Genomic DNA, 17,195 nt, shown 5'->3' with positions numbered 1-17,195 from the left:
CTGTGCTAAGTGCTAGGAATGTAGTGGTGAAGGAGACATCATCCCTACCTTAAGGGTCTTGCACAGGAGTTAGACCCAAGTGGCAAGAGGGCCCTCCATCTGCTGTCTCACTGCAGACAGCAGGCGCTGGGGAGACCCAGATGCAACCCCAAGTCCCCAATCTAACAGGCTCACCTCTCTGCCTAACCCCACCGTCCACCTCCTGACGCAGGGAGGTACTTGGTCAGTGGAGAAGGTCATCCAGGTGCCCCCCAAGAAAGTGAAGGGCTGGATGCTGCCTGAAATGCCCGGTGAGTGTCCAGGGGACGTTGGGAGTCAGAAGGCTGATTCCTGGCCCCGGGGAACAAAAGTCCTTACAGCCTCTGAATGGCACCCCTGCCCCAGGCCTGATCACCGACATCCTGCTGTCTCTGGATGACCGCTTCCTCTACTTCAGCAACTGGCTGCATGGGGACCTGCGGCAGTATGACATCTCTGACCCTCAGAGGCCCCGCCTCACGGGACAGGTAGGGTGCTAACACGATGGGGGAGAGAGAAGGGGGAGGAAGAAGAAGGCTGGGGATGAGGTGGACGGTAGGAAGTGGCTGGGGGATGATCAAGGAGGTTCAGGAATAGCAAAAATGCAGACTGAGGGGTGGCACAGGCCAGGACTGTGGGCAGTCGTGGCCACAAGTGAGGGAGTGTGGGCATGCTGACTGAGGCACCCTGCTCTTCCTGCGATGTCCTCACCTCCCACCACCGTCCTCCTTTCTGTTCCATATCCCCCCACCCAGCTCTTCCTTGGGGGCAGCATTGTTAAGGGAGGGCCCGTGCAAGTGCTGGAGGACCAGGAGCTAAAATCCCAGCCAGAGCCCCTGGTGGTCAAGGTGAGGATCTACCCCTAACGTCCACCCCTCACCTGCACACCCCCACCCTCCACTCCAGCTCATGGGTACCCTCATATCCATGCTGGAGAAGTATGGGGTGGGGGCATGCTCCATGATCCCTCTCCCAGGACCCGCGTGTTATCACGGGCCCTGACCCCTGATTTTCCCAAGGGGAAACGGGTACCCGGAGGCCCTCAGATGATCCAGCTGAGCCTAGACGGAAAACGTCTGTACGTCACCACATCTCTGTACAGTGCCTGGGACAAGCAGTTTTACCCTGATCTCATCAGGTGAGAAGTAGACAGCCCTGGGCTCCCCTCCCCAAGTCCTCCTTTCCCAGAAGAGTCTGGTTTCCTGAAGACTCCTTGGGCACCCCACCCGCCTCCGCCATACAGGCCCTGCTCCTTTCTTAGGACCCACCCCTGCATCACAAACTCTTGGGGGAAAGGGATGGCCACCCTTGACCTCTTTCTTACCCCCTCCCTCTTTCCACCAGGGAAGGCTCTGTGATGCTGCAGATCGATGTAGACACAGTAAAGGGAGGCCTGAAGTTGAACCCCAACTTCCTGGTGGACTTTGGGAAGGAGCCCCTAGGCCCGGCCTTGGCCCATGAGCTCCGCTACCCCGGGGGTGACTGCAGCTCTGACATTTGGGTCTGAAGTCCACCCCAGGTAGCCCCATCCCACATCTGAGCCCTCACTTCCTCAGACACCTGGCTTCACGCTGCTCCCTCTCGGCCCCCAAGCCTTGGCAGGTAGTCCCACCAAAGCCAAACAGAGGCTATTGGGACGTATTGAGTGGTGTCTTCATTTACTGACCACCTGTTGCATGTTGCTCACTGGCTGTTTTTACACAAACTCTTGGAAATTGCTTTACCAAGAAATAAACTACTGAACCTATTTCTTAGATCACCTTGTCTTTGGGGGCACAGTCTGTGACCCCGCTTCTGCCGATCCTTTGTATCTTGTATGGGAAAGTCCTGACGAGGACTCCGGGGGACTGACTAGTTCACACCAGGGATTACAACATGATACTGAAGGTGCCCAAATCTCACTTCTATGGCCAGACAGAATGTGAAGACTTTGGAGGTGGTTGTCACAAGGAGACCTGAGGGGACAGAGTGTCTACTGGTGTTCCTAAACTTCACTATTTTTTTCAATCCATCCTCCACAGCCTGGAGGCTTTTAGGCCCCCTCTCCAGGATGGGGCCTCCTGCACTTAACCTCAGCATGAACATATGTCACATTACATTGAAACTACCTGCTTATTCCCAGCACCTGGCTTGTGCCTTAGCACAAAGAATGCTTTACTGAACAAATGAAAGTAAGGAGGCATGTGTGATGCGTGACTTATGGGGGCCTTGGGATCTAGTGTGTCTTACTAGACGTTTCTCTCCTAAGTTTCTCCCCTGTCCTTTTCAATGACCAAACTGCTTCAGAAAGAAAAAGGATCATATCGTTCTACATCATATTTAAATATTTCTAAAGGTCTTGGGCACCTGGGTGACTCAGTCAGTTAAGCGTCTGACTCTTGAGTTCAGCTCAGGTCATGATCTCATAGTTTGTGAGTTTGAGGCCCACGTCGGGCTCTGTGCTGACTGCGGAGCCTGCTTGGGATTTTCTCTCTCCCTCTCTCTCTCTCTGCTCTTCCCCTGCTCTCTCTCTCTCAAAATAAATAAATAAACATTAAGAAAATTTCTAATACTTCTAAAGGCTTAAAATTCCATTCAACAAAATGAGCCTCAAACACTTACCATGCCAGAATCTATGAAGACTACAGGGGTTATATCTAAAGGACATGGGACACATCTGACCAAAGACTTGTATCTAGAACACAAAGCTCTCAAAATTCAACAGTTAAAAAAAAACCCAAATTCCAGTTTGAAAATGGACAAAAGACGTGAACAGACATTTCACCAAAGAGGATATAAAGATGGCAAGAAAGCACATGAAAAGATAATCAACATTACCAGACATCAGGGAAATACAAATTAAAGCCATGTGATATCACTACACACCTATCATGATGGCTAAAATAGAAAATAGTGACAATACAAAAATGTTGGCCAGGATGGGGAAAAACTGAATCATTCAGACATTGCTGGTGGAAGTGTAAAACTGTACAGCTACTCTGGAAAATACTTTGTCAATTCCTTATAAAGATCAAACATGGGGCACCTGGGTGGCACGGAACCTGCTTGGGATTCTCTCTCCCTCTCTCTCTGACCCTCCCCAGTTGGCACTGTCTCTCTTTTTCTGTCTCAAAAAACAAATAAATAAACTTAAAAAAGGGCGCCTGGGTGGTTCAGTCGGTTGAGCAGCCGACTTTGGCTCAGGTCATGATCTTCCGGTCTGTGAGTTCAAGCCCTGCGTCGGGCTCTGTGCTGACAGCTCAGAGCCTGGAGCCTGCTTTGGATCCTGTGTCTCCCTCTCTCTCTGCCCCTCCCCCACTCATGCTCTGTCTCTCGCTCTCTGTCAAAGATAAATAAACATTTAAAAAAGAAATTAAAAATAAATAAATCAATAAACTTAAAAAAAAAAAAAAAGACCAAACATGAGTGGGGGGAGCTAAGATGGGGGTATAGTAGGAAGACCCTAGGCTTGCTTCATTCCTTGAACACGGCTACATAACTGTCAAATCATTCTGAATAACCAAGAAATCGACCTGAGGACTGAGAGAACAAACTGTACAACTAGAGGGAGAGAAAAGGCCACGTTGAGGAAGAAGGAAGCAAAGTCACCGTAAAAGACAAAATAATTCTCAGTCTGAAGCAAAACAACAACAACAACAACAACAAAATTGAACTTTTGGGCATATATCCCAGAAAACTGAAAATGTATGTTCACACAAAAATCTGCACACAGTTGTTCATAGCAGCTTTACTCGTGACAGCCAAAAACTGGAAACCATCCAAATGTCTTTCAGTGGATTAATGGTTAAACTGCTATATCCATGCCATGGACTATAATACTCAGCAATAAAAAAGGAATGAACTATTAGTACACGCAACAGTCTGGATGGATCTCAAGAGAATTATACTGAGTAAAAAAAAAAAAAAACAATCTCAAAAGGTTATAGATATTATGATTCAATTTATATAACATTCATGAAATAACAAAAGTATAGAACTGGAGAAAAGATTAGTGGTTTCCAGGGGTTAGGGATGGGACTGGGTGTGTGTCGGGGGGGGGGGGGGGATGGCTATCAAAGAGTAGCACAGAGGATTCTTTTAGTGATGGAACTGTTGTGTATCTTGACTGTTGTGATGGTTACACAAATCTACAATGTGATAAAATCTCAGAGAACTAAATATGCATATACGTACATACGAGTGAGTGTATGTAAAACTGGTGAAACCTGAGGAAATTTGGTGAGTTGTATCAATGTCAGTCAGTTTCCTGGTTATGATATGGCACTATGGTTATGCAAAGTGCCTCATCAGGGAAACTGGGTGAAGAAAGGGTACATGAGATCTCTCTCTCTCTCTCTCTACCTGTATTATTTCTTGCAATTATAAGTCAATCTACAATTATCTCAAAAGAAAAAATAACACAGAAGTCAACATGAAGGAGCTTCCACTGGCCAAAGATGGGACAATTAGAGTTTCAAAGAGAACAATAATTGAAATAGATTGAAATACACTATGTTAAAATCCAGAAGTTCATGAAAACACACATAGGAAAACTCTAATTGGTCATGTTTGAAAGATACTAGAAAACCATCTTGTTATTCTGAAAACTGGAGAACAAAGAGAAAGAATCAAGTATTTATCTTGCTTTTCCTCAGGAATCCACCTTAGGACAACCAAATAGTTGATGAGGAAAAGATCTTTAAGGAATTTCAGCTAGTACATTAAAAAGGAATGATAGAATTTGGATAACACCAATTTGTAACTTCTAGTGACAAATGAGCCTAACCAGTGGTCACCAGTAGCTGCTAAAACCATTAAGTGAAACACCAAAATGAAATTTTATAATGGATAGAGCTGACCGGCAAAACCAGAACTCACTAATCAATCTGCACCACAAAAAGAGTAATGACCAGGCATTATGTGCTACTTATGAAGTATTCTTGCCAAAACATCAAAATGAATCTGAACAAGTCTCTAGATCTCACAGTCGATTTACAGGAAATATAGGAGACAGAAGAACAAGTTTCAAAAGCTTAAAAACATTACAAAGATGCAATTGTAAAAATGAAGAATGTGGGAAATTCTACAAAGCAAATGACTTGTTTCCTCAATGAATAAGTTGAAAGAGGGAGGGTATAGTTTAGAAAGATTTAAGAAACACATCAACCAAAACTAAATGCAACATTTGGATCTTGTTGATACTGATTTGAACATAACAGGAAATACATTTTTGAGAAAATTAGAAAAATTTGGACACTGGCTGTTCAATGATAATAACTTATGTTTAATTTTTTTAGGCATGATAATGGCATTGGGACTATGTTTAAAAAAAGTCCTTATTTTTTTAGTTATACTGAAGTATTTACATGAATACTAAGTTACTTACAGATGTACTGATATAATGAGCACCTCTATTAAAATGACCAGGAGCAGGTACGTTGGAGAGTGGAGGAGGTACAGATAAAACAAGATTGACCAGATGTTGTTAATAATTCTTTTTTTAAATTTTTTTCTAACATTTATTTATTTTTGAGAGAGAGCACAAGTGGGAGAGAGGCAGAGAGAGAGGGAGACACGGAATCCAAAGCAGACTCCAGGCTCACACAGGGCTCAAGCTCACAAACCATGAGATCATGACCTGAGCCAAAGTCGAATGCTTAACCAACTGAGCCACCCAAGCACCCCTCTTGTTAAAATTCTTAAAGTAGGGTGATAGGTATAGGTATGCAGGGGATTATATACTTCCTTCTTCTTTTGTATGTTTGAAAATTTTTCATAATAAAAACTTTTTAAAAATTCACCTGTATCCTGATCCTAGAACTGTACTTCTGATCCTATATCACTAAAACAGAAACTCCAAAAAGAAGATTGTACTTCCTGTCACAGATGACCCAGTCACCAGCAGTATATGACCCAAATCTTCCCTAATCCCTGCTGTACCCATCCTGACAGGACCTTTCTCTGTTGTACTCACAAAGATACCACCCCATGCCCCTACACCAGACTAAGGGAGCAAGAATGCCAAAACTGAGCTTAGCATGTCTTGAGTCCAATGTATCATCTAGGGGCTCCTGCTAGCACCATGGTCAGCTCCACAAGTTGGTTTATGATACCATCTGGAAAGTTCTAGAGAGTTTGCTGAGCTCAAGGATATGCCCAGAAAAGCTGTAGTCCCAGGCCACCATGTCAAAGAGTATGACAGAGTTCTGGAAGGTGTCCACTCATCATTGGTCCCTTTAGACGGATTAGACCTCCTACCCATTGTAATTTGGGTAAGTCTTTCAGGACAACCTCAGGTAATTGAATTTATCTTAGTGAGGATCACCCTCCTTCTTGCATCTTCCAAAGTTGATTGCCTGGCTGCATGTTCTAAATATCTGCTCCTGGCCATTCTCTGGCACCCTACTGGGAGTCTCTTTCCTGACTTACTGATTTTTGAGGTCTAGCAAACTCTCTGCTCTAAACACTACCTGACTTAGAGAAATATGTACAACATTATGTTAAGTAAACAAATTAAGTTGCAGAGTTATATATATAAGAGAATAGTATAACCCCATTAAAAGTTTTTTAATGTTTATTTATTTTTGAGAGAGAGAGAGAGAGAGAGAGAGAGCAGGGGCAGGGCAGGGGCAGAGACAGAGGGAGACAAAGAACTCGAAGTGGGCTCCAGTCTCCATGCTGTCAGCACAGAGTCCGACGTGGGGCTCAAACTCATGAACTGTGAGATCACAACCTGAGCTGAAGCTGGATGCTTAACCGACTGAGCCACCCAGGCGTCCCTATATACCCCATTTTTAGGAAAAAAATTGAACAAAAACCTTGGGTTGGGTGGACCTGGGTTTGTAAGAACATGAAATGGGTATGGAGCATACTTACCAGAATGTGTTGTCCTAGAGGGATGAGGGTTATGTACGAAATTCCTAAGCTGTTTCTAGAACTAAGCAGGAAATATAAAGGCATAGTGCTCCAGTCATCTATCGCTGGGTAACAAACCACCCCAACAAGTAATGACTTAAAGCAATGGCAACACTACTTTTTCTCACAAATTTGCAATTTGGACAGGTCTCTATGGGGACTCCATTCAGTGTCAGCTGGAGCAGCTTAAAGACTAGAGGCTAGAATCATCCAGTGGCTCACTCACTCCATGTCCAATGATTGATGCTGGCTGTCACTCAGGACATTGGCTGGGGTTATGAGCTACACATGGCCTTTCCATGTGGCTGCTTGGCTTCCTCACAACATGGTGGCTGGGTCCCAAGGGTGAGTGTCCCAAGAGACAGCAAAGAGGAAACTGTACCAGCTATTCTAACCTAGACTTGGAGGTCACACAGCATCACTTTCACTGCATTCCATTCACTGAGATAGTCACAAAGGCCTTCCCAGATTCAGGGAGACAGGAAATAGATTCCATCTCTTGATGGGGAAGTGGCAAGGTCCTGGAATAGTCTGTGAAACCAGCAATACTGTTGTGGCCGCATTTGGAAAATACAATCTTCCATATGTAGACACAACTATTTTAATTAATGAAACTTAGAGTGGAAAATGTTCAGCATCAGATAGCAAAACATACTACATAATTACATTAATTAAAACAGTGTATTATTTGGGGCACCTGGGGGCTCAGTCAGTTGAGTGTCTGACTCTTGATCTCAGCTCAGGTCTTAATCTCAGGGTTGTGAGCTCAAGCCCTGCGTTGGGCTTCACGCTGGGTGTGAAGCCTACTTAAAAACAAACAAAGAAAAAAACCAGTGTGTTATGGGTGGAGGAATAGACAAATAGAGTCAATAGAAAAGAAGAAGGTCCAGAAACAGACCCAACTATAAAAGGGAACTTAGCAGGCACCTGGTGACCCAATTGGTTGAGTGTCCAACTCTTGATTTTAGCTCAGGTCATGATCCCAGTGAAGCCTGCTTGAAATTCTCTCTCTCTTCCTCTGCCCCTCTTCCCAGCTCATGCTCTCTCTCTCTCTCTCTCTCTCTCTCTCAAAGATAAAAATAAATAAATAAAATAAAAATAAACATAAAAAAGGGAACTTAGCACCTGATAAGAGTATGAAAGGAAAGCTATAACAAGAAGGAAATGAGGGGCGCCTGGCTGGGTCAGTTGGTGGAGCACACAACTCTTGATCTCTGGGTTGTGAGCCCGAGTCCCACACTGGGTATAGAGATTGCTTAAAAAAATTAAGTCTTTAAAAAAAAGAAGAAGAAGAAGGAAATGATAAATATTTTGAAAAGACTGTCCATCTATTTGGAAAACAAACAAATTAAATTAGATCCTATGGAAGACATTGTCGATTGGCTCTTGAAGAAGCATTCCCAAAACTCTTTTCCCTTGCTTACTGAAGGTAACTTATATCTTTACTTTTATGGTAATAATTCTATTACTCTTACTCTTTACCACATATGTATTTATCCATAAACAATATATTATGCAGTTTTGCCTGCCATCAAATTTTGCAAATTGCATCGTGCTGTATGTTCTCTTCCGTGTTATAGTTCTTTCACTGTTTCTAAAGATTCGTCCTTGTAGATGCACGTGGCTGTGGCTCATTCATTCCCACTGCCCTATCGTATGAATATACGATCATATGAATATACCACAACTTTTCACTCTACTGTTGATGGACATTGGGGTTCCAGGTTTTGCTAATGCAAACAGTGAAACTATAAATCCTACTGCCTCTGTTTTCAAGGCATGTTTGTAGGAGTAGGATTGTTGAATTATAAAATATTTCCATATTCGACATTATCAAGTAATTCCAAACTCTTTCAAAATGATTACAGCAAACCACGTCCCCACCAGCAGTGGGTGAGGGCGCCTCTAGGCCCAAAGCCGTGTCAGCTCTCAGCATTGCCAGACTTTGGAATTGTTGCCAATTTAGTGGGTATGAAATGGCAACTTATCGTGGTTTTAATTTGGAATTTCTTGATTACTATAGAGAGTGAACAACTTTTCATATGTCTATGAACCATTTCTGCTTCTTTCATGAAATTCCTGTTGATCTTCTCTGCCCATTTTTTGATTTGGCTATTTATCTTTTTATTTGTAGAAGGCCTTTATAAATTCCAGATAATAATCCTTTGTCAGTTATATGTCTTGAAAGTATCTTCTCCCAACGTGTGGCTTGATTTTATATACTTTTCATAGTGGTTTTAAAAATAAATTTAAGTTTTTAATATTAATGTATCTAAATTTATCCATCTTTTCTTTTATGGTTTGCTTTCTAATGTTCAACAAATTCACTCCCAATATTAGTAGGCATTGTACAATAGTGTTTAGAGCAAATTCTGAATCCAGATAGCCTAGGTTCAGATCTTGGCTCTCTCACTTACTGTGTGACATTGGGCAAATTATTAACCTCTCAATGCCTCAGTCTTCTCATCTGTAAAATAGGGATAATCACAGTACCTATCGGCTAGAGTTGCTATGAGATAAAGTGGCAACATCCGGGAGGCCATTAGAGGAATCCTCGGCACATATTAAACTCTATATAAATTCTTGCTATTACTGTGGTGATGCTTACCAGATAATTTTTATTGTTACTTCTCAGGACAAGGTACATCATACCTCATTCAGCTTTATATCCCTAGCCCTTAGCGCAATGCCTGGCATAAATGAATACCTGCCCTTTTTTCCCCATCTCAAGTCTCTCCTCCTACACAACCTCACCTTCTACAGTGCTGTCAAAATAATCTCCTTTACAGAGCTATGATACTTTTTCTCTCTTTCCTGAAATTTCCATTTATTCCCCACCACCTGCGAATTCCTAAGCTGGCATAATTTACCCCAAACTCTTTTTCCAATCAAGTGCTCTATATTTCCCTTCATACCAAACGGTGGTGTTTGGGGGTACCTTTCCATCAGTCTATATCCATATTTGTATATGAATATCTACGAATATGTATCTACACGGCCTAGGACAGTGTTCAAGAGAATGGGCTCTGAAGGCAGACTGCTTGCCTTTGGATTCTGATTCCAGCACTTAACTACATATGTAACTGTGGACAAGTCCCTTCACTTCTCCAAATCCCAGTTTCTTTGCCTGGAAAACGGAGGCGGTAAGTACCTTCCTCAAAGAGCTGCCAGGAGCATTAAATGAGGTGTTTAGCATTTGGTATGGTGTCTAGCACACAGTAAACATCAGACACATTTTTGCTGTTATTAGAAAACCGTCTTGCCACTATATCCTTATTCCCCCAAACTCTGCAATTCCCTGGGTTCTCCCAGTACCCACAGAAGCTAGTAGTAGATAAATGGAGGCTAAAAAGGGCAAAGGTGACAAGATCAGGCATCATTGCTGTCCTCCTTACAAAAGTACACTGATGATGAGACTAGAGAATGTATTAGAAGTCAGGACTCCAAATACAGTTTTAGGTGTAACGTATCTGTTGTGCCAAACAAAATACATCCATTCAAAAAATCGTTAACCTGCAGTCCCTTACCTTTGAAATTAGATGCAAAACTTAGTCCTCACGTGCATTTTTCATAGCAGAGGGTCCACTGCTTTCATTTGACTCGCGATCTAAACAAAGCCGTAACTGAAAGGTTAAGAACCCATGACCTATTCAGCACAATGTTCTCTTCAAGAGTTCATGTGGGCATCCAGCACCCCCTGGGGGTGTCAGTCAAAATTCCAGTGTTCACCGAGTGAACTACGGGTATGCTAATACATTAGCAACTCTTTGGAAGTAAATAAAATACCCACGGGAAACCAAGAAACGCTTGGCATTTTAACTTAATGTGGTACAGCTGCTGAGACTTTGAGGCCTCCATCAGAGAGCAACGTGAGCCCGTGTTTGCAGATTTGCTGTGAATGCCTGTAGGCTGTGTTGAGGGCGGGGGTCGGAGGGTGGGGTGTTCAACTTATTTTTCATCAAAAGGAGATGGTGTGAACTTTCAGCGAACCTCCATCACTACCACCCATAATTTTCCAGTTATTTTATCAGCCACTGATTCTTTTCTTCCAGTTGCTCTGACAACCGAAGGCAAAACTGAAACCCTGAAGACGAGGGCAAAGGAAAAGAAAGCTCCAAAGGGTGCCCAGCGCCCGGCCTTTCGTCCTGCGGTCCCTTTAAGAGAAGAACCTCTCGGGACCGACAGTCCCAACCGACCCCAGTTTTAACCGAAACCTAACCCGGACTTCCCCCTCTTCACTCAAATAAGACCAACTTTGGATTTTCCCTCCCCTATTGACCAATCAGAATCTGTTACCAGGCAGACTTTAGCTGCCGCCGGTGCGAGCCCGGCGCCTTCTGTCTCCGGGTGGCCGCAACGACCAATGAGAGAACAGGCCGCGCGAGTCTCTAGGCAGATCGGGACTGCTCCAGCCACTCAGAAAAAAGAAAATAAAGCAACGCACGAGCCCGCTGGGCCAGGACCGTGGGGCTGGGCTGGAGTGAAGGTGGCTACGAGGTAGTTTCTCTTTCTCCCTTACCTTTATTGTTGCTTGTGTTGGAAGGCGACTGTTCAAAGGTAGGGAGGGGGCAGTATGAGTTGGGAGGAGAGCAGAAAAAGATTGTGACCGTATTTTCAACAGCTCCTTCGCCCATGTGCACGTGCCCCGAATCCGGGACCCCGTTCCCCCAACCGGGTTTCCTACGCCCAGCCCAGGAGTTCGCCCCTCTAAAGCCTCCCACCTTGCAGCAACGCGGAATTGAATGCAGGGGGAAGGGAGGGAGGTGGGGGTGCGCCTCAGGATGGGAGGTTGAGGGAGATGACGTAGGGACCGGCGACGTGGGGAGGGGGAGCCGCGGGGGAAGCCGTGGCGAGATTAAGTAATGAGAACTTGGGCCCAGTTTTTTCCAAGCCTGCAAGGGCAGAGTATGTTCGTATCCTTTCTGACCTCCCAGGAAAATTCAGGCGTGAGGAGAATCGGAGAACTTTGTTTTGTGGTGGTTCTTGTTTTTGGTTTTTTAAGGGGGTGAGGGCGGGACGGGGCCAGAGGCAGAAATGGACATTTCTAACGTGGATTCCCAACCCGCCTATCTCTTCCTGTACAGTTTTCCACACTCAGGAGACTGCAGGAAGCGGGGGGGGGGGGGGGGGGGGGGGGGCAGATAGAATGGAGGTGGCAGAGATTTCTTTGGGTGTATATGGGCCTGGAGAAGTAATGGGATCATTTCTAATTTGGGGAGAAGGCAAGTGGTGAGAAAAAAAGACCACTGAGGACATTCAGAGGCTTTCTGTTTCTCTGTGTTTCTGGGTAGGGAGACGAGGAGCGCCTGGGGAGTGGCGGGTGGCTCCAGGGGAAGGGAGGTTGAATCTTCCCGTCGTGTCTCCTCTCAACTCTAGCCCTCATGCCAGGATGGCAGAAGATGAACCCGACGCTAAGAGCCCCAAGACTGGGGGACGGGCCCCCTCAGGTAGTGCTGAGGCGGGAGAACCCACCACCCTTCTTCAGAGGCTCCGAGGTACCATTTCGTAAGTACTCCTCACCACCTCCAAGTCTTGCTCCAGAACCGTAGCACTTCACTTCCTCTGTAGATGAACTGCCTCTCCCTGAGCAAGTGCCTGTGAGCACTGGGAGATTCTCCATCATGGTAGCCGTTGCTGAGCACCTGCCAGTCCTCTCAGCCCTCTTCCTCTCCCTAACAGTAAGACACCAGGGAAAATCTTGTGTGTGACCTCCAGCTTTCTCCTCTCCTCCACAGCAAGGCCGTGCAGAACAAAGTCGAGGGGATCCTGGTAAGTGTTTTTGGGAAGAGGGCAGTAGAGAGATGGAGTTGGTGCAGGGGGGAGGAGGAGGAAGAGGGTATGCCTAAATGAAAGGTTTCTGTGGGACAAGCGGTGTTGTCTTCCCCGTCAGAAGATAATTGGCTTTGCAACTTGCTGCCAGTTTGACCTTGAGCATCTTAGTTCATCTCTCTGTGACCTGTGGTATAGACACTCAGTAGGAATAAAATCAAAGCCGATCCCCTCCACTCCCCTCTCACCATGGTAGCTCACCTAGGTGCCTCTCAGATAGAGTGAGAACCCGGCGCCAGATCATTTCTAAGGTCCTTTTTCACTCTGACAGTCTCTAAGGCAGCCCAATTTGGGAGGAAGGATCAGAAGATCCTACCTTGGGTCCTTCTTGGCCTTATTTTTTTTCCCCTGCCTCTGTTCCTCCCAACCTCAGCAAGATGTACAGAAATTCTCAGACAACGACAAGCTGTATCTCTACCTTCAGCTCCCCTCAGGACCCAGTACTGGAGACAAAAGGTAGGTTTGGTGCTACAGTTGAAGGCGTCAGAGGTTCTGGTTCTTAAAGGAAGGCTCACTGAGATGGGGCTGGGTGACTAGGAATACTCATAACCGCTTGATAGAGAAGGAAAGGACCTGTGCTGTCCTGGTTTACCTGGAAAAGGTGGATTCTGGGCCGAGTGATTTGGTCCAGCACTGCTGAAGTGGTAGTCTGTTGAGAACCACAGCAACTATTAGGATCTTAGTAAGGTGTGTCCCTTTTACTTCTCTTGCAGCTCAGAGCCAAGTACACTTAGCAATGAGGAGTACATGTATGCCTATAGATGGATCCGCAACCATCTAGAAGAGCATACTGACACCTGTTTGCCAAAGCAAAGTGTTTATGATGCCTATCGGTGGGTGAATGGGGGGCCGGGGTGTGGGTTGGTGGGCTGGGACTACTCCCTCACCCCTGGAGAGCTCCCTGCCTTGATAGAGCCCCACTGACTTGTTAAGGGGTTTCCCATACTTGATGCCAGGGACCCTCCGAATTTACCCATGATTCGATACTCACTGGTGTCTAAGTATCTTCCCTCTTTGCCCCCTCCCCCCACTTACTCAGGAAGTACTGTGAGAGCCTTGCCTGTTGTCGCCCACTCAGCACCGCCAACTTTGGCAAAATCATCAGAGAGATCTTCCCTGACATCAAGGCCCGAAGGCTTGGTGGCCGAGGCCAGTCCAAATATCCTTGAGTGGAGAGGTTGGGGCTGGAGGACGGACCTGGGGAGGAAAACTTAGGGTGTGGAGGGCCAGGAGTAGAAACAGCCTAACCTTCCCACGGGGCTTGGAGATCCCCGTTGTTGGCTGCTCTTTAACTTGTCTCAGATATTGCTACAGTGGCATACGAAGGAAGACCTTGGTGTCTATGCCACCCTTACCTGGACTTGACCTGAAGGGCTCTGAGAGTGTAAGTAACAAACAACCCTCCGATTGCATTCTTCTCTCCGAAGTAGAGGGTGACACAGCCTAGGTCATTCTGCACGTAGCTTCTGGGTGTACAGGATATTCCCTTTACCTACCCGATGGCTCAGGCAGACGGTGAAGAGAATTTGTGGGTTCCTGGGGCGAGTTACTCCCATCTGCAGTCTGGTCTTGCTGTGGTTGACACTGGTGTCTGAGAGGGGCCAAGGTGGAGTGTGATTGGGCATGTCCTTCCCCACCACAGCCAGAAATGGGCCCAGAAGTAACCCCAGCACCCCGGGACGAACTGGTTGAGGCAGCCTGCGCTCTGACCTGTGACTGGGCAGAACGAATCCTGAAACGGTCCTTCAGTTCCATCGTTGAGGTCGCCCGCTTCCTCCTGCAGCAGCACCTCATCTCTGCCCGGTCTGCCCCTGCCCACGTACTCAAGGCAGTGGGGCTTGCTGGTGGGTGGACCATCATCTCTCAAGTCCTGAGAAACTCTCTGCCACTTTCAACTTCATAGGCCCTCCCACCTGCTAGGGTAGAGACACCTTGCATTTGCTTTCTATTTCTAGTGGCCCTTATAGGACATTAGGTCATGCCTTAGACCGCCTTCCTCCTCCTTCTCCATCAGTCAGAGTTGCCTCACTTGTCCATTGTTTCCTCCTCGCCCTTGCCTTACTACCTTTCCTGCACCTCCACAGACGACGATGAACATGCCCCTCGGGAGCGGTCCTCTAAATCCAAGAATGGTGTCGAGAGCCTAGAGGGTGGAGCCCATAAGAAACCGGAGAGACCAGCCCAGGTAAGGAAGTTGATGCCCCTGACCTTGCTGCCCTGGGCTGGGGGCTTTTGGTATCCCTTTCCCCATATTTTCTCACCCTTCTATGCCTGTGTTGACTCCAGTGTCCAGTCTTCCCACTTAACCGTGTCCTCTCTTTACCTTTTAGCCACCTAAGGAGCCGGAATCCCGGGCTGGGGCTGGCCCTCCTGCACGTGGAGAGCGGAAGAAGAGTGTAGTGGAGAGCCCAGCCCCAGCAGCCAATAACCCACAGGTTAATGCCCTGGTGGCCCGGCTGCCTCTGCTCCTTCCCCGGGCCCCTCGCTCACTTATTCCACCACTCCAAGTCTCTCCCCCCATCCTGGCCCCCAAGCTTTCTTCAGGCCCTCTGAAAGTGGCTCTGCCCAGTAGGGCTGGGGGACCCCAGGCAGCTGTGCCCATCATTAACATGATCTTACCAGCTGTTCCTGCTTTGCCTGGACCCGGGCCTGGGCCTGGGCCTGGGCCTGGGCCTGGGCAAGCCCTACCTGGGGTGCTCGCTCAGCCACGAGGCACAGAGAACAGGGAGGTAGGCATAGGTGGTGACCCAGGACCCCATGACAAAGGTGTCAAGAGGACAGCGGAAGTACCTGTGAGTGAGGCCATTGGGCAGGATCCACCAGCTAAAGCAGCAAAGCAGGATATAGAGGATACAGGAAGTGATGCCAAAAGAAAACGGGGGCGCCCTCGAAAAAAATCAGGTGGAAGTAGGGAAAGGAACTCTACCCCTGACAAGTCAGCAGCTGCCGTGGACTCTGCCCAGCCCTGCAGGTTACCACGGGAGACATGGGCCTCTGCAGGGGAGAGCAACTCTGCCAGAGGGTCAGGGAGGCCAGGGCCAGTGGGAGGGGCTGAGAAGGGGATGGTGCTTGCCCGGGATCAGGAAGATGGTGTTGTTTCCAGAGGAGGAAGGGGTCCCAGTTCCCGGCATGCCAAAGAAGCAGAAGATAAAATTCCTCTGGTCACCTCAAAAGTGAGTGTCATCAAGGGCAGTAGAAGCCAAAAGGAGGCTCTTCCAAAGGGAGAGGTAGACACCGCAGCACAGGGTAATAAAGACTTAAAAGGGCACATGCTTCAGAATTCCTTATCCCATGAAGGGAAAGACCCCCAAGCAACACCCCCTTGATAGGTACGTGGAGAAAAGTGTTTATATTCACATTAACTCTACCTGCCTAGTAGAGGCCCTTCTCTGCACTTGCTTCTCGTTTGGCTCTTCTTTTCCTAAGGCAGTTCATTCTCCTGTAGAGACCGCTGAGGCCCCCTTGTCTTACACAGTGTCTGGCTCCTGCCTCTGATGTTTCCAGCTCAATACCTTTGGCTTTAGAGTCCTTGATAAATGTAGTGACTGTCTTACCTGGATCTCTGCTATCCTGTGGGAGGATAGGGATGGAGTAAGTATGATGAATGTATAGGCTAGGAATCTTTCGGTTTTAAATCAAAGAAAACCTTACAAACTGGCTTAAAAATTAAGACTTCCTGGCTCACGTAACTGTGAAGTCCAGAGGTAGTACTGGCTCCAGGGAGAGCTGATGCAGTGGCTCAATCCGTTTCTAAATACCTGATCTCCCCCCCTGCTGCTGCCTTCTATAGGATCGTTTTAAACCTGGGCCACCTCATGGCTGCCAGCATTCCTGGGATTACACGTTTTCTCATTTATATCCAACCTGAAAAGGGAACATCTTTGTGCCAGGAATCATAGCAGAAGCATCAAGATTGACTCTGATTAAGCCATCCTGGGTCACATGCCCACCCCTAACCAATCACTGTGGCCAGAAGGATGGTACATGCTAATTTGTTCATTCTACATGGGGAAAGCCTGGGATCAGCCTCCCTAGAATCACAAAGGTCTCCAAATGGGCAGTTTCTGGGGAGGCAGCTGACGCGGGCCACACTATAAAGTACATGTGGTTTTAGTTTGCTAGGTTGGGATCGGCTACACCTGTTTCCTTTTTCCCCTCCCTGTCTTGCATTTTCCTTACTGCAGCTATAATAATAGCCTCTTTCCTCTGGTAGGCTCAGAAGGAATGAGAGGGAAGTCCCTCTCCTTTAAGGACTCTCTCTGGTCTCATTTAGATGATACTTCCTACATTTCAGAGATGGAGATCCTTCCCTTTCCTGTTTCTGAATGTTCGTTTTTTCCTCATTCTGCTTCCCTACTCATTCTGCTTTCCCGACCCTACTGCCAGCTTTCACCAAGTGGAGTGAAAGATGAACTTCTTAGCCATTTTATTAAATCCATTCTGTATCCACCAGG

General features: G+C 46.7%; 2 protein-coding genes and 2 long non-coding RNA genes across 11 annotated transcripts in view; 2 read left to right on the top strand and 2 right to left on the bottom strand.

The window, feature by feature from the left end:
- SELENBP1 (selenium binding protein 1) overlaps positions 1–1,765 on the top strand; it is an 18,535-nt gene extending 16,770 nt beyond the window's left edge. For both annotated transcript variants that reach the window (XM_042953971.1, XM_042953972.1), the window contains 5 exons: positions 212–290; positions 385–506; positions 774–866; positions 1,038–1,156; positions 1,363–1,765. In XM_042953971.1, coding sequence (XP_042809905.1) covers positions 212–290; positions 385–506; positions 774–866; positions 1,038–1,156; positions 1,363–1,525 — 576 coding nt within the window. In that variant the 3' untranslated portion in view covers positions 1,526–1,765. The remainder of the gene's footprint in view (positions 1–211; positions 291–384; positions 507–773; positions 867–1,037; positions 1,157–1,362) is intronic.
- Positions 1–11,489, bottom strand: part of LOC122228711 — a 19,470-nt gene extending 7,981 nt beyond the window's left edge. The window contains exons 1-2 of one of the 2 annotated variants that reach the window (XR_006206713.1): positions 11,432–11,489; positions 10,440–10,519 (exon numbers count right to left, since the gene is read on the bottom strand). This is a non-coding gene — a long non-coding RNA (uncharacterized LOC122228711). Of the gene's footprint in view, positions 1–10,439; positions 10,520–10,902; positions 11,227–11,431 lie in introns of those variants that run through there. The other variant, XR_006206714.1, reaches the window with a different exon arrangement.
- On the top strand, positions 11,237–17,195 carry RFX5 (regulatory factor X5). 5 transcript variants are annotated; one of them, XM_042953970.1, is made up of 11 exons: positions 11,237–11,409; positions 12,289–12,417; positions 12,648–12,681; positions 13,115–13,197; positions 13,455–13,574; positions 13,781–13,900; positions 14,044–14,125; positions 14,384–14,585; positions 14,826–14,926; positions 15,072–15,176; positions 15,845–15,982. In XM_042953970.1, exons 1-11 carry the CDS (start codon positions 11,276–11,278, stop codon positions 15,890–15,892), a joined length of 1,158 nt encoding a protein of 385 aa, XP_042809904.1. In that variant the 5' UTR covers positions 11,237–11,275; the 3' UTR covers positions 15,893–15,982. The 5 variants fall into 5 exon arrangements, with proteins under 5 accessions (XP_042809904.1, XP_042809900.1, XP_042809901.1 ...); XM_042953966.1 differs by having other exon boundaries at positions 11,239–11,409; positions 15,072–17,195; XM_042953967.1 differs by having other exon boundaries at positions 11,393–11,469; positions 15,072–17,195.
- LOC122228712 lies at positions 13,858–15,108 on the bottom strand. Of its 2 annotated transcripts, XR_006206716.1 has the most exons (4): positions 14,807–15,108; positions 14,452–14,657; positions 14,238–14,332; positions 13,858–13,938 (listed from the first exon to the last, which is right to left on the bottom strand). It is a non-coding gene; the product is annotated as an uncharacterized LOC122228712 (long non-coding RNA). The 2 variants fall into 2 exon arrangements; XR_006206715.1 differs by having other exon boundaries at positions 14,452–15,108.

The sequence above is a fragment of the Panthera leo genome, chromosome C1 (genome assembly GCF_018350215.1).
Source record: "Panthera leo isolate Ple1 chromosome C1, P.leo_Ple1_pat1.1, whole genome shotgun sequence".
In the NCBI taxonomy this organism is placed as follows: domain Eukaryota; kingdom Metazoa; phylum Chordata; class Mammalia; order Carnivora; family Felidae; genus Panthera; species Panthera leo.
This window is presented reverse-complemented; position numbering and strand designations above follow the sequence as displayed.

What these genes read in the sequence shown, in the direction of transcription:
- RFX5 (XM_042953966.1), top strand. Translation starts at nt 11,276, where the DNA reads ATGAGAGAACAGGCCGCGCGAGTCTCTAGGCAGATCGGGACTGCTCCA. An exon ending in GGAGTGAAGGTGGCTACGAG is followed by an intron (nt 11,410 to 12,288) that starts GTAGTTTCTCTT and finishes TCTCAACTCTAG; the next exon opens with CCCTCATGCCAGGATGGCAG. An exon ending in ACAAAGTCGAGGGGATCCTG is followed by an intron (nt 12,682 to 13,114) that starts GTAAGTGTTTTT and finishes TCCCAACCTCAG; the next exon opens with CAAGATGTACAGAAATTCTC.